Source organism: Phyllobates terribilis, unplaced genomic scaffold (assembly GCF_046119375.1).
Source record: "Phyllobates terribilis strain yellow unplaced genomic scaffold, ASM4611937v1 Scaffold_1__5_contigs__length_1240528914, whole genome shotgun sequence".
Taxonomy (NCBI): domain Eukaryota; kingdom Metazoa; phylum Chordata; class Amphibia; order Anura; family Dendrobatidae; genus Phyllobates; species Phyllobates terribilis.
The window spans coordinates 1231679268-1231703993 of record NW_027362761.1 but is presented as its reverse complement, the minus strand read 5'-3'; the positions used below and the strand labels follow the sequence as shown (position 1 = coordinate 1231703993).

Here is a 24726-nt window from a genome sequence, read left to right as displayed (position 1 = left end):
ATACAGGGGCCGACACTATAACGGCTTTATACAGGAGCCGACACTATAACAGCTTTATACAGGGGCCGACACTATATCAGCTTTATACAGGAGCCGACACTATAACGGCTTTATACAGGGGCCGACACTATAACGGCTTTATACAGGGGCCGACACTATAACGGCTTTATACAGGAGCCGACACTATAACGGCTTTATACAGGGGCCGACACTATAACGGCTTTATACAGGGGCCGACACTATAACAGCTTTATACAGGGGCCGACACTATAACAGCTTTATACAGGGGCCGACACTATAACAGCTTTATACAGGGGCCGACACTATAACAGCTTTATACAGGGGCCGACACTATAACAGCTTTATACAGGGGCCGACACTATAACAGCTTTATACAGGGGCCGACACTATAACAGCTTTATACAGGGGCCGACACTATAACAGCTTTATACTGGGGCCGACACTATAACAGCTTTATACTGGGGCCGACACTATAACAGCTTTATACTGGGGCCGACACTATAACAGCTTTATACAGGGGCAGACACTATAACGGCTTTATACAGGGGCCGACACTATAACAGCTTTATACAGGGGCCGACACTATAACAGCTTTATACAGGAGCCGACACTATAACAGCTTTATACAGGGGCCGACACTATAACAGCTTTATACAGGGGCAGACACTATAACGGCTTTATACAGGGGCCGACACTATAACAGCTTTATACTGGGGCCGACACTATAACAGCTTTATACAGGAGCCGACACTATAACAGCTTTATACAGGGGCCGACACTATAACAGCTTTATACAGGGGCAGACACTATAACGGCTTTATACAGTAGCCGACACTATAACAGCTTTATACAGAAGCCGACACTATAACAGCTTTATACAGGGGCCGACACTATAACAGCTTTATACAGGGGCCGACACTATAACAGCTTTATACAGGGGCCGACACTATAACAGCTTTATACAGGAGCCGACACTATAACAGCTTTATACAGAAGCCGACACTATAACAGCTTTATACAGGGGCCGACACTATAACAGCTTTATACAGGGGCCGACACTATAACAGCTTTATACAGGGGCCGACACTATAACAGCTTTATACAGGGGCCGACACTATAACAGCTTTATACAGGGGCCGACACTATAACAGCTTTATACAGGGGCCGACACTATAACAGCTTTATACAGGGGCCGACACTATAACAGCTTTATACAGTGGCCGACACTATAACAGCTTTATACAGGGGCCGACACTATAACAGCTTTATACAGGAGCCGACACTATAACAGCTTTATACAGAAGCCGACACTATAACAGCTTTATACAGGGGCCGACACTATAACAGCTTTATACAGGAGCCGACACTATAACAGCTTTATACTGGGGCTGACACTATAACAGCTTTATACAGGGACGACACTATAACAGCTTTATACAGGGGCCGACACTATAACAGCTTTATACAGGGGCCGACACTTTAACAGCATTATACAGGGGCTGACACTATAACAGCTTTATACAGGGGCCGACACTATAACAGCTTTATACAGGAGCCGACACTATAACAGCTTTATACAGGGGCCGACACTATAACAGCTTTATACAGGGGCGACACTATAACAGCTTTATACAGGGGCCTACACTATAACAGCTTTATACAGGAGCCGACACTATAACAGCTTTATACAGGAGCCGACACTATAACAGCTTTATACAGGGGACGACACTATAACAGCTTTATACAGCGGCCGACACTATAACAGCTTTATACAGGGGCCGACACTATAACAGCTTTATACAGGGGCCGACACTATAACAGCTTTATACTGGGGCTGACACTATAACAGCTTTATACAGGAGTCGACACTATAACAGCTTTATACAGGGGCCGACACTATAACAGCTTTATACAGGGGCCGACACTATAACAGCATTATACAGGGGCTGACACTATAACAGCTTTATACAGGGGCCGACACTATAACAGCTTTATACAGGGGCCGACACTATAACAGCTTTATACAGTGTCTGACACTATAACAGCTTTATACAGTGTCTGACACTATAACAGCTTTATACAGGGGCCGACACTATAACAGCTTTATACTGGGGCTGACACTATAACAGCTTTATACAGGAGCCGACACTATAACAGCTTTATACAGGGGCCGACACTATAACAGCTTTATACAGGGGCGACACTATAACAGCTTTATACAGGGGCCGACACTATAACAGCTTTATACAGGGCCGACACTATAACAGCTTTATACAGTAGCCGACACTATAACAGCTTTATACAGGGGCCGACACTATAACAGCTTTATACAGGAGCCGACACTATAACAGCTTTATACAGGGGCCGACACTATAACAGCTTTATACAGGGGTTGACACTATAACAGCTTTATACAGGAGCCGACACTATAACAGCTTTATACAGGGGTCGACACTATAACAGCTTTATACAGGGCCGACACTATAACAGCTTTATACAGGGGCCGACACTATAACAGCTTTATACAGAGGCCGACACTATAACAGCTTTATACAGGGGCTGACACTATAACGGCTTTATACAGGGGCTGACACTATAACAGCTTTATACAGGGGCCGACACTATAACAGCTTTATACAGGGGCCGACACTATAACAGCTTTATACAGGAGCCGACACTATAACAGCTTTATACAGGAGCCGACACTATAACAGCTTTATACAGGGGCCGACACTATAACAGCTTTATACAGGGGCCGACACTATAACAGCTTTATACAGGGGCCGACACTATAACAGCTTTATACAGGGGCCGACACTATAACAGCTTTATACAGGGGCCGACACTATAACAGCTTTATACAGGAGACGACACTATAACAGCTTTATACAGGAGCCGACACTATAACAGCTTTATACAGGGGCCGACACTATAACGGCTTTATACAGGGGCCGACACTATAACAGCTTTATACAAGGGCCGACGCTATAACAGCTTTATACAGGGGCCGACACTATAACAGCATTATACAGGGGCCGACACTCTAACAGCTTTATACAGAGGCCGACACTATAACAGCTTTATACAGGGGCCGACACTATAACAGCTTTATACAGGAGCCGACACTATAACAGCTTTATACAGGGGCCGACACTATAACAGCTTTATACAGGGGCCGACACTATTACAGCTTTATACAGAGGCCGACACTATAACAGCTTTATACAGGAGCCGACACTATAACGGCTTTATACAGGGGCCGACACTATAACAGCTTTATACAGGGGCCGACACTATAACGGCTTTATACAGGAGCCGACACTATAACAGCTTTATACAGGAGCCGACACTATAACAGCTTTATACAGGGGCCGAGACTATAACAGCTTTATACAGGAGCCGACACTATAACAGCTTTATACAGGAGCCGACACTATAACAGCTTTATACAGGGGCCGAGACTATAACAGCTTTATACAGGAGCCGACACTATAACAGCTTTATACAGGAGCCGACACTATAACAGCTTTATACAGGGGCCGACACTATAACAGCTTTATACAGGAGCCGACACTATAACGGCTTTATACAGGGGCCGACACTATAACAGCTTTATACAGGAGCCGACACTATAACAGCTTTATACAGGAGCCGACACTATAACGGCTTTATACAGGGGCCGACACTATAACAGCTTTATACAGGAGCCGACACTATAACAGCTTTATACAGGAGCCGACACTATAACAGCTTTATACAGGAGACGACACTATAACAGCTTTATACAGGGGCCGACACTATAACAGCTTTATACAGGGGCCGACACTATAACAGCTTTATACAGGGGCCGACACTATAACAGCTTTATACAGGAGCCGACACTATAACAGCTTTATACAAGGGCCGACGCTATAACAGCTTTATACAGAGGCCGACACTATAACAGCTTTATACAGAGGCCGACACTATAACAGCTTTATACAGGAGCCGACACTATAACAGCTTTATACAGGGGCCGACACTATAACAGCTTTATACAGGGGCCGACACTATAACAGCTTTATACAGGGGCCGACACTATAACAGCTTTATACAGGGGCCGACACTATAACAGCTTTATACAGGGGCCGACACTATAACAGCTTTATACAGGGGCCGACACTACAACAGCTTCATACAGGGGCCGACACTATAACAGCTTTATACAGGGGCCGACACTATAACAGCTTTATACAGGAGCCGACACTATAACAGCTTTATACAGGAGCCGACACTATAACAGCTTTATACAGGGGCCGACACTATAACAGCTTTATACAGGAGCCGACACTATAACAGCTTTATACAGGAGACGACACTATAACAGCTTTATACAGGGGCCGACACTATAACAGCTTTATACAGGGGCCGACACTATAACAGCTTTATACAGGGGCCGACACTATAACAGCTTTATACAAGGGCCGACGCTATAACAGCTTTATACAGGGGCCGACACTATAACAGCTTTATACAGAGGCCGACACTATAACAGCTTTATACAGAGGCCGACACTATAACAACATTATACAGGGGCCGACACTCTAACAGCTTTATACAGGGGCCGACACTATAACAGCTTTATACAGGGGCCGACACTCTAACAGCTTTATACAGGGGCCGACACTATAACAGCTTTATACAGGGGCCGACACTCTAACAGCTTTATAAAGGGGCCGACGCTATAACAGCTTTATACAGGGGCCGACACTATAACAGCATTATACAGGGGCCGACACTATAACAGCTTTATACAGAGGCCGACACTATAACAGCTTTATACAGAGGCCGACACTATAACAGCTTTATACAGGGGCCGACACTATAACAGCTTTATACAGGAGCCGACACTATAACAGCTTTATACAGAGGCCGACACTATAACAGCTTTATACAGGGGCCGACACTATAACAGCTTTATACAGGAGCCGACACTATAACAGCTTTATACAGAGGCCGACACTATAACGGCTTTATACAGGAGCCGACACTATAACAGCTTTATACAGGAGCCGACACTATAACAGCTTTATAAAAGGGCCGACGCTATAACAGCTTTATACAGGGGCCGACACTATAACAGCATTATACAGAGGCCGACACTATAACAGCTTTATACAGAGGCCGACACTATAACAGCTTTATACAGGGCCGACACTATAACAGCTTTATAAAAGGGCCGACGCTATAACAGCTTTATACAGGGGCCGACACTATAACAGCTTTATACAGGGGCCGACACAATAACAGCTTTATACAAGGGCCGACACTATAACAGCTTTATACAAGGGCCGACACTATAACAGCTTTATACAGGGGCCGACACAATAACAGCTTTATACAGGGGCCGACACTATAACAGCATTATACAGGGGCCGACACTCTAACAGCTTTATACAGAGGCCGACACTATAACAGCTTTATACAGGGGCCGACACTATAACAGCATTATACAGGGGCCGACACTCTAACAGCTTTATACAGAGGCCGACACTATAACAGCTTTATACAGGGCCGACACTATAACAGCTTTATACAGGGGCCGACACTATAACAGCTTTATGCAGAGGCCGACACTATAACAGCTTTATACAGGGCCGACACTATAACAGCTTTATAAAAGGGCCGACGCTATAACAGCTTTATACAGGGGCCGACACTATAACAGCATTATACAGGGGCCGACACTCTAACAGCTTTATACAGAGGCCGACACTATAACAGCTTTATACAGAGGCCGACACTATAACAGCTTTATACTGGGGTGGAGGATTCCTCGATACACATTACATTGTGGTTACATTAGATACAATATTACACCTATAGTTGTACATGTAGCACAGTAATAGTAATTACATAACTAGTATTATAATTCGGATGATTCGGGGGTCTAGGACTTTTCGCCGTGATGTAAATTGGCTGAATGTGTCCGGGGGTCTTTCCTTCTTCTGGATCAATACACTTAGGCAGAGGGATTTTACTAGTATCATTATTAGAATCACAAGAGTAATACAGAAGATAAAACTAATTAAAAAATCATTTGTATTTGTAATAGTGCAGCAATAATAACAATGGTAATAATACAGTAAGTTAGTGTAGTGTTAGAATAGGGGGAACAATTGGGGGAGGAAGGTTGAACCGGATGCAGCGAGGTCTTTGTTCAACCTGTTACTATGTTACCCCTCAGTATAGAGAGTATGTGCACCCGTCCTGACCATTGTATATAAGGTGTATACATCAGTGTATGTAATGTCTAATGCTATTTCCACCCTATGACATACGGCTCCATATGACCTCACCCCTCATGCTCCATGTCTCTTTTCTATGACCTCACCCCTGATGCTCCATGTCTCTTTTCTATGACCTCGCCCCTCATGCTCCATGTCTCTTTTCTATGACCTCACCCCTGATGCTCCATGTCTCTTTTCTATGACCTCGCCCCTCATGCTCCATGTCTCTTTTCGGACACAGTCTCGTGGAGGGCCTCTGCGCCATCAGGTAACTGGCTGGCTGCAAATTCATCAGGTGAAACAAAGGGACGCTGGCGTGTACACCTGCCGGGCGTGGAACGTGTATGGAGAAGTGTCCAGCTCAGCGCAACTGACCGTCATTTCACAAGGTAAGATATTTACACACCTCCATCGTCCACAGTGGAGCATTGTCCTCCCTAATTGGTGGACGGGGGGCTCTGTAGTACAGCTGCCCACGCTGAATTACCACATCTACCAGCACGGTGTCTGTGTCCCTCATAACAACCGTATGAATTGTGAATCAGGGCTGTCACAGATGACACCAGGGAGATCTCGCAGATTCCACCGCTGCCATATGTTTGGCAACTCCGCTGCCTCCAATCGTCAGGACAATTACGCAATTGACTGACGAGTGATGGACAAGGCCGCGGCTGCTTCCACTACTAGGCCAGATATTGGGGAACTAATAGTGAGCGTATGGTATATACACCTCCAACTCCAGTGCATGGAATATATATATATACCTGAGTATGGTCACTGCCAGCGCCACAATAAGAGAAAGAACCTTTAGCTGCCACCACCAATAGTTTATACAGGCGATTGGACCCCCGTTACAGGTAGTGTATGGCTTCAGGGGTGCGGTTTACAGAGCAAATGGAACAGAGATATTACATTTTATATAAAATCCAGAGGGATAGGCGGTGTTTATAAAAATATACGTGATGATATAAGATGGGAACAAACAATACAACATATACAATAATATATAATAAAAAGGAATAGCGAACGAGAATTACTAAACCTGATGTGGCAGGAATGGCCTTTATGGAGGGCAGCGCTCCAATTAGGAACATGGATCCTGTCACAGCAAACTATGTCTTCCAGAATGACCAAGACTGACACCCAAACTCTGCTCTTTATGAGATCAAGGTTACACCCACACACCTCCCCTTGGTGAGCTCATGTGGGGGTTGGATGTGGGATGTTCTGGGTCTGTTAAGAGATTATGAGATCCACAATTTACAAAATATCTTCGCCCCTAGGCACAGGGCCGACAACAGCACCCGGGCAAGTGCCAGGGCCCTGAGCAGGCGGGGGGGGGCGCACACTATGTCGGGATCCGTGAGCGGAGGAAAGCGGTGCCGGTGCCAGCGCCCTCCTCCCCCCTGCTTGCTCAGGGCCCCGGCAGCCTCCGCAGATCCGCTGTCTTCCTGCTGTGCGCTCCCTGTGACGTCTTTCCACCGCGCCCTCCTCTGAGCCATCACAAGCAGCGCAGAGCGGTAAGATGCCGGCGACGCTGGAGTCCGGCCCTGAGCAGCGGCAGCAGGTGAGGAGGACTGAGATGAGTATTTCATTTTTTTTTTATGTATGGAGGCATGGGGCATTATATGGGGGGTGTGAGGGGGGTGACATCCTGCATGAGGCATTATATGAGGGGGGTGACATCCTGCATGGGGCATTATATGAGGGGGGTGACATCCTGCATGGGGCATTATATGAGGGGGGTGACATCCTGCATGGGGCATTATATGGGAGGTGACATCCTGCATGGGGCATTGTGGGGGGTGAAATCCTGCATGGGCATTATATGAGGGGGGGACATCCTGCATGGGGCATTATATGGGGGTGACATACTGCATGGGGCATTATATGGGGGGTGACATCCTGCATGGGGCATTATATGGGGGTGAAATCCTGCATAGGGCATTATATGGGGGGGAGACATCCTGCATGGGGCATTATATGGGGGGTGACATTCTGCATGGGGCAATATAAGGGGGGGAACAGCCTGCATGGGGCATTATAAGGGGGGAACAGCCTGCATAGGGAATTATGAGGGGGGAACAGCCTGCATGGAGCATTGTATGGGGGCCAGTATCCTGTATGGAGCGTTATATGGGGGCCAGTATCCCGTATGGAGCGTTATATAGGGGCCAGTATTCCGTATGGAGCATTATGTGGGGGCCAGTATTCTGTATGGAGCGTTATATGGGGGCCAGTATCCCGTATGGAGCGTTATATAGGGGCCAGTATTCCGTATGGAGCGTTATGTGGGGGCCAGTATCCTGTATGGAGCGTTATATGGGGGCCAGGATCCTGTATTGAGCATTTTATGGGGGCCAGTATACTGTGTGGAGCGATTCACTGGTTTCGGAGCTATTATAGAATTTACAATAGATATCGCTCATGTAATGTAAGAAGTGAAATCTTTGCATTGTACTATATATATATATATATATATTTCTCTGCGGTATCTGTGCATCATGAATCGTGTATGTGTTAAAGGGGCCACTGAGACTCTTTCGCCCGGGGCCCAGAAAAACCTGGAGCCGAGGAGTCCCAGGCGGGAGATATTGTCGTCATGTTTCCTGTCACGATTTTACCTTTCTATAGAGATGAAACATGGCATGGATAGCATCATCCATCAAGCCAATATTAAGTTGGAGGGGTAAGAATGGCCTTACGGTGATGTGAGTGAATGCGTTATGTTCATCCCTTTGCTATGACACTGAAAATATATGTCCCAGAAATATGGGATAAATGCAAACCCCAATATTCATAACTGACCACTGTATCTGGTAAAAGCCAGTTCTGACCTAGAGCACATGATCAGTGCTTGGAGATACAGTGTGCTGGAATGACAGCACCATTTTAACCCTAGCCTACCTGGCAGTGCTACATACCCTCCCTCTCTACCCATTGCTGAGGGCTGAGCACAATCTGTCATCTCACCGTGCCTACAGGGGGCCACTTTAATAAAAAGAGATTTTTAGAGGGGGCGTGGCCAGTTCTGTATTGCCTTCTCTGAGACTATCTCCAGGTGGGCATCATGAATTCTACAAGGCCATGAATTGACTCGAGAGGGAGGTCATGTTTGAGGACACGAGTGTGACCTAGTAACACTGCCTCCATTGTTGGGTACCAATTTCCGTCCGTGTTGTCTTTGGAAAGTTGAAAAATTTCCTGCTACTTCGGCATCCGGAACGTTGGCTTCTAACTAGGCTAACAAGTAAGGGGTTTCTATCCTTCTAGGTTTTTAATAGGTTGCCATAATATATGGGAAAGGCTTCCTTATCCCTGGTCGGTGTACTTTATAGCTATCCTCTCCCACCACCTTACTGGGTCCCTGCCACTAGGAAAATAACTTGTTGTCTCCAGTGGGCACTAACACATATACCCGATCTCCAGGCTTAAATTGTCTCACTCGAGCCGAACTATTATACCCCCTGGATTTTTCTCTTGGGCCTTGAGAAGGTACTCTTTTCACTTTGCTGGACAGTCCCATAGTTGTCCCGAGACTCCTCCTGGTCAGGGACATTGGCTTCAGGGGATGCTTCCCCATACTCCTTTCTAGCCAGTACAGTGAGTGTACTGGCTAGATTCCTGGCGACATACGAGACTACTGGGTGCTACAGCTTTAGCCCATAAGTCCCAGAGCAAAGGGAAATCTTGACTGATAACAATAGCATGCAACAAGTCCTTGACCATGCCCACTTGGTGTGACACAGAACCATAGTCTGTGCGTATGTCGACCTGAGCCATGGGATAGTTCTTAGCGTCTCCATGAATACACCTTACCCCACCCCTTTCTTAGGGACTAGCACTTGCGGAAGTGTAGACCTTACCAGGATCTCCAAACTCCCTGAGTCCAGGAGTCCAGTCACTTGGGCACCGTTCAGTCACCTGGCATTCCTGAGGCCCCTTGCCAGGATGAAAAACAGCACTGCAGGCATTGTATGCAAAGTAGGAGTAGTACCGGCCTACATTGCAGTCCATTAGCTCTGAAGTCAAGGCACAATTGGCTGATATATGACCCGAGACTCGACACCTCCAACAGACAATGGAACGAGATGTAGAGTTTGAACCCGACTCTGACTCCTCCTGGGTCTTTGTGCGCCCCTTTATTTTGGCCTCCCAGGCTCCCTTGATTGCTCAAGGAGTTCTAAATGACCAAGTATCTTTCCACTAGGCTCACAGGGACGTCTCCATACTGGGGATCTCCTTAGGCAACTCAGCTTTGCACGGTTTTCAGTAGTGAGTGGATAAATCGGTCCACTACCACTTTTTCTACATCCTTGCCAGACAGCACATCTTGGGCTGCAACCATTTTTTGCACCATGTGTAACAGGTCAAACATCTGGGACCGGGGAGGTTTGTCACTTTGGTAGCGCCAGAATCATAGAATGGTAGAGTTGGAAGGGACCTCCTGGGTCCTCGTGTCCACCCCCTGCTCAAAGCAGGAGTCACTAGATCATCTCAGACAGATGTCTGTCCAGCCTCTGTTTGAAGACGTCCATTGAAGGGGAACTCACCACCTCTCGTGGCCGCCTGTTCCACTCATTAATCACCCTAACTGTCAAAAAGTTTTTTCTAATATCTAATCTGTGTCTCCTCCCATTTAGTTTCATCCCATTGCTTCTAGTCTTTCCTTGTGCAAATGAGAATAAAGATGATCCTTCTACAATGTGACAGCCCTTGAAATATTTGTAGACAGCTATTAAGTCTCCTCTCAGTCTTCTTTTTTGCAGCTAAACATTCCCAAATCCTGCAACCGTTCCTCGTAGGACATGGTTTGCAGACCGGTCACCATTCTGGTCGCAAACCAGAGGTGCACCCCTTGTGCCTGGACTGCCAGGGTAATGCTCAAATGCGTCATAATGTCCGCCTTTATATTGTCATGCTCCTTGGCATCCTGCAGGGCAAGTTCCCCAGTAAAGTATGGAGCTAGGAGCCCATTGCTCTGGGGGCAGTTTTTCCCCATCCGCCACCCTCTCAAATACAGTCAGGAAAGCCTCAATGTCTTCCTCCAGAGTCATCTTCTGTAAAGTCTTTTGTACTGTTCACTTCACCCAGTTACCTTCACATCTCCCTTTCCCGGACAGTTTTTGCCAGGAGAACCATCTGCTGCTGAAGCTGCTGGTTCAGGAGTTTGTTAGTCTCTTGTTGGGTCTGCTGCTGCTTCTGCTGCCCATGAACTAATTGCTTAACAAGTTCCTCCATGCTTTCAGACTGTGTTTGCAATGCTGCAATCGCCTAGGCTTTCTGGGACTTCATACCCGCATTCTCCACCAATTGTAAGGATTCACTCTCTCTGGAAGACATTAGGTAGCATTTACATAGACACTGGATTCTTTTGTCAAATCAATGTGTCGTTTATTTGAACAGGTTGAACAGCACCAAAACAAATCCCTAGCCTTCTCCAGGCACTAACTAAACAACAGAGACTCTGGTTACTCATACATGGCTGAGCTGGTCCCAATCCGGTCAAACAAAACAGCCATCATCCATAGCAAACACTGATACTTGCAGTTTGGTGCACACAGCCTGTGCAGTCTCTTCTCAGAGAGGGATTCTGGCTTGTCTCTCTATTTAGCTCCACCACTACTCTGGTCAGCTTCCTCCCAGCTGACTAAGGTGATCATCTAGCCTAGTTATATGTAGAGCAAGCCAGGTGCACTAATCAGAGCCTGCAGAGCCACAACTTAACCCTAGCTTACCTGGCAGTGCTAATAATATACACACACACTTATTATATACACAGTGGGAGAAATAATTATTTAAAGCATCTCCAATTTTCCAAGTAATTCTATTTCTAAAAGGTGCTGATGTCAGTAACAACCCCATCCAATCCACACAGGCAAAGAAATCACCATAGATGTCCATAAATTATGTGTAATAATGAGGTACAATAAAAAATTATATTGTAGTACCGTGATGTGTAATAATGAGAAATGACACAAGGTAAAGTATTGACCACGTTACTGAAATGTTTTTAATACTTCGTACAAAAGCGTTTGTTGGTGATGAAGCTTCGAGACGCCTTCTGCATGGAGAAACCAGTTGCAGGCATTGCTCAGGTGGGATTTTGGCCCATTCTTCCACACAAACGCTCTTCACATCCTGAAACTTCCATGGTCTCCTATGAACTTTGAGCTTTAGTTCCTTCCATACATTTACTCTTGGATTCAGGTCTGGTGATCGGCTGATCTGTCACCAGTTGAGAGTTTCCTTGGCCGTGTGTTTGTGATCATTGTCTTATTGAAATGTTCACCCTTGTTTCATCTCCATCATCATGGTAGTTGGCAGCAGATTTTTATCAAAAATGTCTCGGTACTAGTGATGAGAGAGCACTAAAATGCTCGGGTGCTCGATGCTTGGGTCGAGCAAATTGGGATGCTCGTCTACTCGACTTGAGCAACGAGCCCAATGTAAGTCTTTGGGAAAGTCAAGCATTTTTCAGGCGGCTTCCCCTGGCGGTCTGCAGAGGCCTAAAAATTGCCCAAATCCATGGGAACAGTGCTCAAATGACATGGGGACAGGATGGGGAAGACCCCTGGAAGAATTTCTGACTCCCAGGTCACTGTTGTCAACAATGTTGTCAGAGTATTACGCCACTTTTACGGACTCACAATAAAACATACAAAAACAAAATGGATTTTCCTGGGAAATATGTTAAGGAAGTTCCTTTCCAGGGTAATGACTTGTATATAAGGCAAAATAAATAACCAAAACCAAAAATACCCCTCCACACCTTGGGCTATGTTCACACGTAGCGTTTTTGATGCGTTTTTGCACTTTTGTATTGCTTTCAACCAAGACAAATGCATTGCTTTCAACCAAGACAAATGCATTCACCGGGAAATGTCATTTTAACATTTTACAACCTTATCTGGCCATGTGGTGCGTGACATCATCAGACACATCCTGTATAATTTATGATGGAGGGACTCTGAAAGTCACAAAGCCTATTTTTATAGGGCCATCAGGCGGCCTTTACTATTCTTAAAGGGCCAGCAGTCGGCCCTCCCTATTCTTAGAGAGCCATCAGACGGCTATGCTTTGTTGTTCCCATTACTAAAGAGTGGGTCTCCTATACTGTTATTGCGTATGCAGTGAATGGCAGATCTGCCCAAAATTTGGACGCACCCCAATACCCATTTGAAAATTTTGACGCACCCCAATACCCCTTTGAAGAGACTTAGAGGAGGGCCTCCTGAAAACAATGTTCCCATTATTAGGAAGTGGGTCTCCCATACTGTTTGCCTATGCAATGAATGCAAGGGCTGCCAAAAATTTGGACCTACGCCAATGCCCCTTGGAAGAGACGTAGAGGAGGGCCTCCTGAAAAAAAATGTTCCCATTATTAGGAAGTGGGTCTCACATTGTGTTTGCCTATGCAGTGAATGCAAGGGTTGCCAAAAAATTAGAGGCACTCCAATGCTCCTTGGAAGAGACATGGAGGTCAAAGGGCCTCCTGAAAACAATGTTCCCATTATTAGGAAGTGGGTCTCCCACTGTGTTTGCCTATGCAGTGAATGCAAGGGCTGCCTAAAATTGGGAGGCACTCCAATGCCCCTTGGAAAAGACGTGGAGGTCAGAGGGCCTCCTGAAAACAAAGTTCCCATTATTAGGAAGTGGGTCTCCCATAGTGTTGGCCTATGCAGTGAATGCAAGGGCTGTCAAAAATTTTGAGGCACTCCAATGCCCCTTGGAAGAGACATAGAGGGCCTCATGAAAAATTTTTCCCAGTATTAGGAAGTGGGTCTCCAATAGTGTTGGCCTATGCAGTGAATGCAAGGGCTGCCAAAAATTGGGAGGCACTCCAATGCACCTTGGAAAAGACGTGGAGGAGGGCCTCATAAAAAAATGTTCCCATTAGAAAGGAGTGGGTCTCCTATACTTGTAATGTCCATGCACTAAGTGTATGGGCTGACATACATGTACCCCTGGGGGGTATACATGAACATACGGTATAAAAAATTTTTTTTACGGGCATCATAAACACCCATCAAAAAAATTATGTGGGTGTTGCTGTTATGTTCTGCTACCAAAGCTAAGGAAAGAGAGGAGATCTGTCCCTACTATAGGACTCAGCTGAATCCCTACGATGTAACAGGGAACCTGATCCTGCGATCAGACCTGCTAAAGTCCTAATCTAGTCTGTACGGAGACCTATAGATGTGGGGAGGGAATCCCTACAAGTACTAAGGACTGGGAGGAATATGGGACACCTCCTAACAGAAATAGTAGCAGACAGACGAACAAACAAAATAGATAGAACATAGAGGTCCGTAGACCAAGCAAACTAACAGAGATAGATACAGAGCACAGGCTAGCTAGAAAGTAGATATACAATGAAGTCCAGCAAAGCCAGAAGGGCGGAGCAGGACTAAATAGGCCAACAAGGTCATGTGACCAGCAAAGGAAAAAAAAACCTAACAGCAAGGTTCTAACAGTACCCCCCCTTCTAAGAGGATCCTCCGGATCCCCTAGGACCAGGCTTATCAGGAAATCTCCTGTGAAACGCTCTGATAAGTCTGGACGCGGAAACATCATCTGACCTCACCCAAGAGTTATCCTCGGGTCCGAAACCTTTCCAGGCCACAAGATACTGCAAACTACCTCTATACCGTCTAGAGTCAAGGATGCGAGAAATTTCATGTTCCCCGTCCTCCACCACCGGAGGAACAGAGGCAGAGGCGTCACCATCCGACACAACAGCTTTTTTTAACAGAGAGACATGAAAGACCGGATTAATTCTCCAGGAGGTAGGAACCTCCAACCTAACAGCAGATTGGTTGACAACCTGAAGCACCTTAAAGGGCCCTACAAACTTGGGACCCAATTTCTTAGAAGGAATCCTCAACCGCAGATTCCTAGAGGACAACCAAACCATGTCACCAACAGCGAACAAAACCTCCTGTCGTTTCCTATCAAAGTAGTCTTTAGATTTTCTGTTGGCCTCCTGAAGATTACCACGAACATCCGTCCAAACTCTTTCCAAATCACCGGAAAAATTCTCCTCCTCAGGCACGGCAGATCCCAACTTGGAGAACGACCCAAACGACGGATGTCTCCCCGAACAACAAAAAAAAGGCGAACAACCAGCAGAAGAAGATGTATGATTGTTCAGAGCAAATTCGGCAAGTGGCAGAAACTCAGACCACCCCTCTTGATTGTCTGCCACAAAACAACGCAAGAACTGCTCAACATCCTGGTTTTTCCTTTCTGTCTGGCCATTAGATTCAGGATGATATCCGGACGAAAACGACAAATGAATTCCCAACCTGTCACAAAAGGCACGCCAAAAACGAGCCACGAACTGAGGACCCCTATCAGAAACAATGTCAGTAGGAACGCCATGAAGTCTGACAATTTCTTTGACAAAGGTCTTAGCGAGAGTTTTAGCGCAGGGCAGTTTGACGAAGGGAACCAAGTGACACATCTTGCTAAAACGGTCCACGACCACCCAGATGACAGTAAAACCCTCAGAGGGGGGAAGGTCAGTTATAAAGTCCATAGCCAAATGTGTCCAAGGAGCACTGGGAACCTCCAAAGGACAAAGCAACCCCGCAGCAGGAGTATGTGAGGACTTAGATCTAGCACATATAGTACATTGGCGCACCCACTTAATGACTTCCTTCTGCCATCCAGGCCACCAAAAACTGCGACGCACCAGTCTCTTGGTCTCAGAGATTCCGGGATGACCTGCCAACCGAGATTCGTGACACTCAACAAACAAATCTCTCCTAAAGGTCCCAGGCACAAACAACCTCCCATGAGGAGTGTTAGATGGGGCATTCTCCTGAGCTTTAAGAATCTCATCTTCCAAAACGGAGTCTAAAGCAGCTATCACAACACCTTCTTGTAAAATGTTCTCCTCTTTCTCAGCACCGACTATGGGAGAAAAACTGCGAGACAAGGCATCCGCCTTAACATTCTTAGTACCAGGGATGTAAGTAACGGAGAAATTAAACCGCGAGAAAAACAGTGCCCACCTAGCCTGACGGGCATTCAGGCGCTTGGCAGCATCAAGATATATCAGATTTTTATGATCCGTAAGAACCTGAACGGGAAATTCCGCACCTTCCAAGAAGTGGCGCCAGTGTTCAAATGCGAGTTTAATAGCCAATAATTCCCGATTACCAATATCGTAATTCAGTTCAGTCTCCGAAAATTTTTTTGAAAAAAAGGCACAGGGATGTAATCCATCCCCGTTATCCTGAGACAATACTGCGCCAACCCCCACAGAGGAAGCATCAACCTCAACCAAAAACGGCCTAGTAACATCAGGCTGCATAAGGATGGGAGCAGAGGTGAACCTCTCCTTGAGATACACAAAAGCTTCAATGGCCTCAGAAGACCACTGAACCGCATCAGCACCTTTCCTGGTGAGATCAGTCAGAGGTTTGACAATACTAGAAAATTTTTTATGAACTTTCTATAGTAATTGGCGAAACCCAAAAACCTCTGTATCGATTTCAAACCAATAGGCCTAGGCCATTCCTGCACAGCCTGAACCTTAACCGGATCCATCTCAAAACCTTTGCTGGAGATAATGTAGCCCAAAAAACTAATTCTCTGTACAGCGAACTCACATTTCTCCAGCTTAGCAAAAAGCGAATTGTCCATTAATAACTGTAATACCTCACGCACGCTCCGCCAATGAGACTCAGATCCGGCGAATAAATCAAAATGTCATCCAAATACACAACCACATTTTTACCGATCAAAGGTCTAAGGATGTCATTAATCAGATTCTGAAAAAATGCAGGAGCATTAGTAAGACCAAAAGGCATAACCAGATTCTCAAAATGACCCACAGGAGTGTTAAAAGCAGTCTTCCATTCATCACCCTCCTTCATGCGCAACAGATTGTATGCCCCCCGGAGATCAATTTTAGAGAACCACTTGGCCCCCAATAACTGGTTAAACAGATCAGGAATCAATGGCAGTGGGTAAGGATTGCGTACCGTAATTTTGTTAATCTCACGAAAATCCAGACAAGGACGTAAACCACCGTCCTTTTTTTTTACAAAAAAAAATCCAACCGCCACAGGAGACTTAGAGGGCCTAATGTGACCGGCGGCCAAGCTTGTCTGTATGTATTCCTCCAAAGCCTTCCTCTCAGGAATAGTAAGGTTAAATAAACGACTTTTAGGAAGAGTCGCTCCAGGGACAAATTCAATAGAACAATCATAGTCTCTATGGGGAGGCAAAACCTGCGATTCCTTCTCAGAAAAAACTCTCCAAAAATCCTGAATAGGAACAGGCAATTCTCCCCTATCCACAGCTGCAATACGCCCGTTACAACACTTGTCACAACATTTATGGCTCCAGGATTTAATTTCACTGGTAGACCAATCCAGTACAGGATTGTGAAATTTTAACCAGGGCAAACCCAATATTACTGGAGAAGGCAAGTTATTCAACACTACCAAATCCAATTTCTCATGGTGAACACCATTAATAGTGAGAGGAAATTCACTGACCTTGAGAGTAATATTCTTCAAAGGGGAGCCATCCACAGAAACCACAGCAATGGGGGATGATAAAGGTTCAGGTTTTAAATTGAGTCTTTCCAAGAATCCCCCATCAATTACATTCAGAGTAGACCCGCAATCAACAAACACCCGAAATTCCATTAATTTTTCCTGAGCAATCGTGGAAGCAGCTAAAAATATACCCTTGGAATTTAAACAGGCAATACGGGCGTGACTGACCATTTTTTTTTCTTTCTTCATACGAAGCTCACAGCCTTTAATCAAATGACCAGATTTTCCGCAATAGAAACACAAGCCTTCCGAAAAACGACGGTCTTTTTCTTGAGAGCGAGGTGCCACCGATCCAATCTCCATCGGTTCACCACTGTTAGTACACACATTCTCATAACCAGAAACTGACATAGCAGAGGATTTGCTCTCATTAACCCTAGCACGCAGTCTTCTATCCACCCGTATAGCTAATTGCATAGCCTGTTGCAAATCCTCAGGTGTAGGATAAGCAATTAGCAGGTCTTTAACCCTTTCACTGAGCCCAGCAAGAAATAGACTTTTCAGAGCAGAATCGTTCCACCCTGTTTGAGTGGACCAACGACGAAAATGTGTACAATATTTTTCCACATTACCCGATCCTTGTTTTAAACGTCTCAACTCAGTCTCAGCTGATGCGACACGGTCAGGATCATCATATAATAGTCCCAAAGCAGAAAAAAAACTATCCACTGATCTGAAGCATGAATCACTAGGTTGCAAAGAAAAGGCCCACTCCTGAGGCTCTTTGCGCAAAAGTGACATTATGAACCCTACGCGCTGGGATTCATCCCCAGAGGACTTAGGTCTCAAACGAAAATACAATAAGCAAGCATTTTTAAATGAAAAAAATTCTCGGTGTTCACCAAAAAATAAATCCGGCAAACATACCTTAGGCTCCAAGAAATGTGCTCCAGGACAGTTACTCACGTGCTGACGGAGCTCGGCCACCTCCAGAGAGAGTCCCTGCAGGCGATGAGCCAAATCCTGAACCGACACCATGATGGAACAGAAAAATCTTTCCTTAGAGAATTTGCTGGCTGGACTTACTGTTATGTTCTGCTACCAAAGCTAAGGAAAGAGAGGAGATCTGTCCCTACTATAGGACTCAGCTGAATCCCTACGATGTAACAGGGAACCTGATCCTGCGATCAGACCTGCTAAAGTCCTAATCTAGTCTGTACGGAGACCTATAGATGTGGGGAGGGAATCCCTACAAGTACTAAGGACTGGGAGGAATATGGGACACCTCCTAACAGAAATAGTAGCAGACAGACGAACAAACAAAATAGATAGAACATAGAGGTCCGTAGACCAAGCAAACTAACAGAGATAGATACAGAGCACAGGCTAGCTAGAAAGTAGATATACAATGAAGTCCAGCAAAGCCAGAAGGGCGGAGCAGGACTAAATAGGCCAACAAGGTCATGTGACCAGCAAAGGAAAAAAAACCTAACAGCAAGGTTCTAACAGTTGCATCACGGACCACGGTCACCCTGGTAATATGGTGGTGGAGGATGAGGAGAAGGAGGAGGACAAGAGCAAATAGCCAAAATCAGGAAGCGTATACCCATGTGTGGGTGTGAAAAGGTGAATGGGAATACACCTCCCAAAGAAAGACACTGGATTTGAGTTTATGTTACGCTGCTATCATTCGGTGGTGTTGAGAAGTCTGGCCCAATCAAGCCCTTGTTCATTTTTATAAGAGTTAGCCTGTCAGCATTTTCAGTTGACAGGCGGTTGCGCTTATCAATTATAATTCCACCGGCGGCACTAAAAACCCGCTCTGATAAAATGCTGGTGGCAGGGCAGCCCAGAACCTCCAAGGCATAGAGAGCCAGTTCATCCAGCTTGGATATCCAATAATTATAAGGCACAGAGGAATCACGGAGGACGTTGGTACGGTCGGCAAGGTACTCCCTCAGCATCTTCCCAAACTTTGCACTCTTTGGGAGAGTACCCCGCGCCTCAGGGCTTGTGCGATGGAAGGGGCTGAGAAAACTCTCCTAGAACTTTGACAGTGTTCCCCTACCTCTGCTGGATTGGAGTTGTGTCTCTCTCGCCTGTACTCCTTGGTTGTCCAATGAACTGTGACCTCTGCCACCAGAGTTTTCAGATGGGAATTTTTTTAATAGTTCCGCAACAAGGGCCTTCTGGTATTGCCCCATTTTTGTAGACTTGTCCGCCTCAGGAATAAGAGATAGAAAGTTCTCCTTGTAGCGTGGGTCTAGAAGTGTCACCAACCAGTAATGACTGTCACCCAAAATTTTGAGAACGCGAGAGTAACGGGAAAGGCAGCATAACATAAACTCAGCCATGCGTGCCAGACTGCTAACAGGCAAGACTTCCGTGCCCTCACCAAGAGGACAACTGACCAGGCTCTCCTCCTCATTCTCCTCCTCCTCCTCTCTGTCCTCTGGCCATCCACGCTGAACAGATGGTATTACAGTTGTGCAGGTAGTACCCTCTATAGCGAATGAAACTAGCTCCTGTTCTTCCTCCTCCTCCTCTTCCTCATTGTCACCCAATCCACGTTGGGATGAGATGAGGCTGGGCTGTGTGTAATCACCCTGTATGGTTCCTTGCTCCATCTCATCGTGCTCCGCCTGCAATGCATCCTCTTTGATTGTGAGCCGAGAGCGTTTCAGAAGACAGAGAAGCGGGATGGTGACGCTAATTATATCATCATCACCGTTCACCATCTTGGTGGAGTCCTCAAAGTTTTGGAGGATGGTACAGATGTCTGACATCCATGTCCACTCCTGAGGTCTTATGTGTGGAGTCTGAACTGAATACCGATGGCCTTGTTGATGCTGGTACTCAACAACTGCCCTCTTCTGCTCACAAATCCTTCCCAACATCTGCAGTGTAGAGTTCCAAAGTGTGGGGACATCACACACCAGTCTGTGAGCTGGAAGCTGCAAACGCTGCTGAAGCACGGCAAGGGTGGCGGAAGCTGTAGCTGACTTTCTAAAATGGGCACACAGGTGGCGTACTTTGACAAGCAGATCCGGCATCTTCAGAAAGCTTATGAGAAACTGCTGAACCACGAGGTTAAGCACATGGACCAGGCATGGTACGTGTGTGAGCTCGCCTCGCCTCAGAGCCGCCACCAGGTTCCGGCCATTGTCACACTTGACCATGCCTGGCTGTAGGTTCAGCGGTGTCAGCCACAGATCTGCCTGATCTTTCAGAGCTGTCCACAACGCTTCAGCCTTGTGTGGATGGTCACCTAAGCATATTAGCTTCAGCACAGTCTGTTGCCGCTTGGCCAAGGCAGTGCTGCAGTGCTTCCAGCTTGTGACTGAAGTGGTCATTTTGGAGATGAAGGCTGAAGAGGAGGAGGAGGAGATGCAGGAGCTGTAGATGGTGGGGGTAACCCTGATTGACCTAGGGCCCGCAATCCTCGGCGTTGGAAGGATGTGTTCCGTCCCAAGGTCCGACGGGGTCCCAACTTCCACTATGTTAACCCAGTTTGCCGTCAGCGAAATGTACCGTCCCTGCCCACAAGCACTTGTCCACATGTCCGTGGTTAAGTGGACTTTCCCTGTAACTGCATTATTGAGGGGACGGCTAATGTTGTGGGACACGTGCTTGTGTAATGCGGGGACGGCATACCAGGAGAAATAATGGTGGCTGGGGACCGAGTACCGAGGGACGGTCGCTGCCATCAGATTGCGGAAAGCTTCCATCTTCACGAGCCTAAAAGGAACATTTTGACCGCAAGCAGTCGCAAAATGTGGGAATTTAGTAGTGTGGCCTGTGGGGCGTTGACTGCGTATTTGCCCTTGCGTTCCAAGGACTGGGGTATGGACAACTGAATGCTGCTCTGGGACAAGGACGTGCTTGCTGATGGTGCTAGTTGAGAGTGTGCAACGACAGGTGCAGGGCAGGAGGCATCTTCGCATGCACTATGGACAGGGGATTGGCTTGCACACACAACAGCGGAAGAAGCAGTGGTGTCACCCGCAGACACTGTTCCTGGACCCTGTGGTTCGGCCCACAAACTCAGGTACTTTGCTGCCATGTGCCTGATCATGCTGGTGGTGGCCAGGCTGGTAATTTTGCTACCCCTGCTGATGCTGGCCTGGCAGATGGTGCAAATGGTCTTTTTGGGGTTATCGGCAGAGTCTTTAAAAAACAACCAGACTCGGGAACACCTAATAGTTATACTGGCAACGTCCGCCGTGTTGGTGTTACGGGGAACGGTTGCCTGCCTTCTGTCTGCAGCCACCACACTGCTTCTTCCTGCCTGTTGGGGTGCTCTACCTCCCTCCCCCTGTGTGCTGCTGTCCTCCCTCTGCATGTCCTCCTGCCAGGTTGGGTCAGTTACTATATCATCCACCACCTCGTCTTCCACTTCGGCACCTTGGTCCTCCTCCTGACTTTCTGGCAATTGTGTCTCATCATCGTTCACCTCTTGTGACACTTTCCCACCGTCCCTTTCATATGACCGTGGCTGCTCAAATATTTGGGCATCGCTACATGCGATCTCCTCTTGCCCCACTTCAAGTGGACCAGGCGAGAGGCCCGAATGTATAAATGGGAAAGTGAACAGCTCTTCGGAGTGTCCAAGTGTGGGATCAGTTGTCTCTGGGTACTCAGCATGGTGGGAGGAAGGAGGATCAGGGTGAGGAATATGCGGTCCAGACTCACGGCTACTGAGACTTGACCGTGTGGAAGACAGGGTTGTGGTGGTGGTGGCTAAGTGACTGGAAGCATTATCTGCTATCCAACCAATAACCTTTTCACACTGCTCTGTGTTCAACAGTGGTGTTCTGCGGTCCCCTATTAATTGGGACAGGAAGGTCGAGCGAGAAGATGTGGGTGTTTGTTCTGGCACAATTTCAGCTTGCCCACGGTCTCGGCCTCTGCATGCACCATCATCGCCATCACGTCCAGTTCCCCAGCCCTTGCCACGTGCCTTGCCCATTTTAAATGGAGGACAATAACTTCCATGCTCACTACAAATTACTGAATTTGGAGCGAACTTATATGTGATCCGTGTGACAGACAAACCACAGTTTTAAATAGCTGGCCTGTAGGTAACTATTTTAAACAGCAAACTGGTTTGAATAAGTTAGCTGACACACTGAAACAAAATTTCAATGGAGGCCAGAAATGGCAATATTTTCAGCGAAATTATATGTGATCCGTGTTACGGACAAACCACAGTTCCCCTGAAATGAGTAGTAGCAGTAAAAAGGGAAAGAGCAAATAGTTTTTGGATTTGTGACATGGTTTATTGTGCAATATCTTTGGAGAAGATAGAGTGAGATTTTTCAGGAAATTAATCAGAGAATGGGAGCTATACATGGGAGAGGGCAGGAGAGAGGGGCAGATGTGGATGAGAGGTGGTGGAGGGGGGATGGGGCGGTGAATGTGGATGAAAAATGCACACAGGAATATGGATGCAGGAATATAGTACATAGTTAGAAGAGAGTACAAAGTGTGGGTTACCTGACTCCTGCCCTGAAGGACTGCCATTGAAATGACTGTCAGAGACACTTGTCGAGTAGGACACTTTGCTGAAGAGGACACGTGCATGCAGCCCACACCACGTGCACCCCTTATGAGATGTCTAGATTTATAGGAAGGACTATAGCATCAGGTGAGAGGGATTGTGGATAACAGCTGGTCATCACACAATGGGGTGGAGAGCTGATCAAAGACATAGGCCTAACACACTGTGCCTGACACAGTATAACACCTTCCATCAGATAAAGTCTACAATGATGGAAGGACAGACATCGATCAGTAAATATTGAATAAAATGCAACAGATAACAGAGCACAAATACAGCAAGCAGAGACATTCTACCTGTGTGAAGATAGAAGAGATGGATGGATGTTAGTCAGCTGCCATTGAAATGACTGTCAGAGACACTTGTCGGGCAGGACACTTTGCTGAAGAGGACACGTGCATGCACTCCACACCGCGTGAACCTCATTATATATATATATATATATATATATATATATACATATACACACACACGTACAGGGAGTCTCCCTGGATGGTTGCTGGTCAAGGGTGGAACCGGATGTGTATATACTATACGTTCACTGTGAAAGCGCCCAATAACTGGCCCAGTAGCAATAGTAGTCATTGTCTCGTCCATCAAGCGTCAGTCAATTGTGTGACTGTCCTGACAAATTGGTGGGATATCTTCCTGACAGTGTTTATTCTCGGTTACCACGTCCGCAGTAGCAGGGAGTCTACACTCGGTTGTCACCTCCACAATGTAGCACAGTGTTTATACCACGTCCACAATGTAGCGCAGTGTTTATACTCAGTTATAACTTCCATAATGTAGCATGGGGTCTACACTCAGTTTCCATGTGTACATTGTAGTATGATTGTCCATGTGTACGTAGTACAGACTCTTAAAAGCATCCATTAATATATGATTTGATCATTTCTATGACATTCTGGTGATGATGTTTGTTTTGTTCCCTCAGATTCTCCTTTGGCCTTGGAAGTCAACCATCACCTGGTTGGGGTGTTCGATGTGTCGGATGATGAAGATGACTTGTCCAGAGAGGGGCCTTCAGGGTCACATGAATAAAGATGGCCAGTGGACATTGTTTGTTCAGGCAGAGAACCTGTGTCCATCATGTTGATGGGGAGAAGCAGCTGAGATGGGTCAAGAAGATGCCACCAATAATGACAAATATGGAGCAGTTACATGGTTGGGTGAACAGCCGGACAGAAGGGGCAGGTGGCACCTTCCTTGGTTCATGTAGGAGCCAATGACCCACTGGTCTCCACAGCGTTAATGCATGATATACTTGGAGGATGCCATCTAAGGTCATTTTATTGCTCCTTAGGCTGCAGAGTGTCCTATACCAGTATTATTACTGGGGGGGGGGCACATATATGTG

General features: G+C 46.5%; 1 protein-coding gene across 1 annotated transcript in view; it reads left to right on the top strand.

Moving 5' to 3' along the window:
- LOC141236912 (kazal-type serine protease inhibitor domain-containing protein 1-like) overlaps positions 1–24726 on the top strand; it is a 134165-nt gene that overhangs the window by 84990 nt on the left and 24449 nt on the right. Inside the window, exon 3 of the mRNA XM_073668301.1 lies at positions 6532–6679. Coding sequence (XP_073524402.1) covers positions 6532–6679 — 148 coding nt within the window. The remainder of the gene's footprint in view (positions 1–6531; positions 6680–24726) is intronic.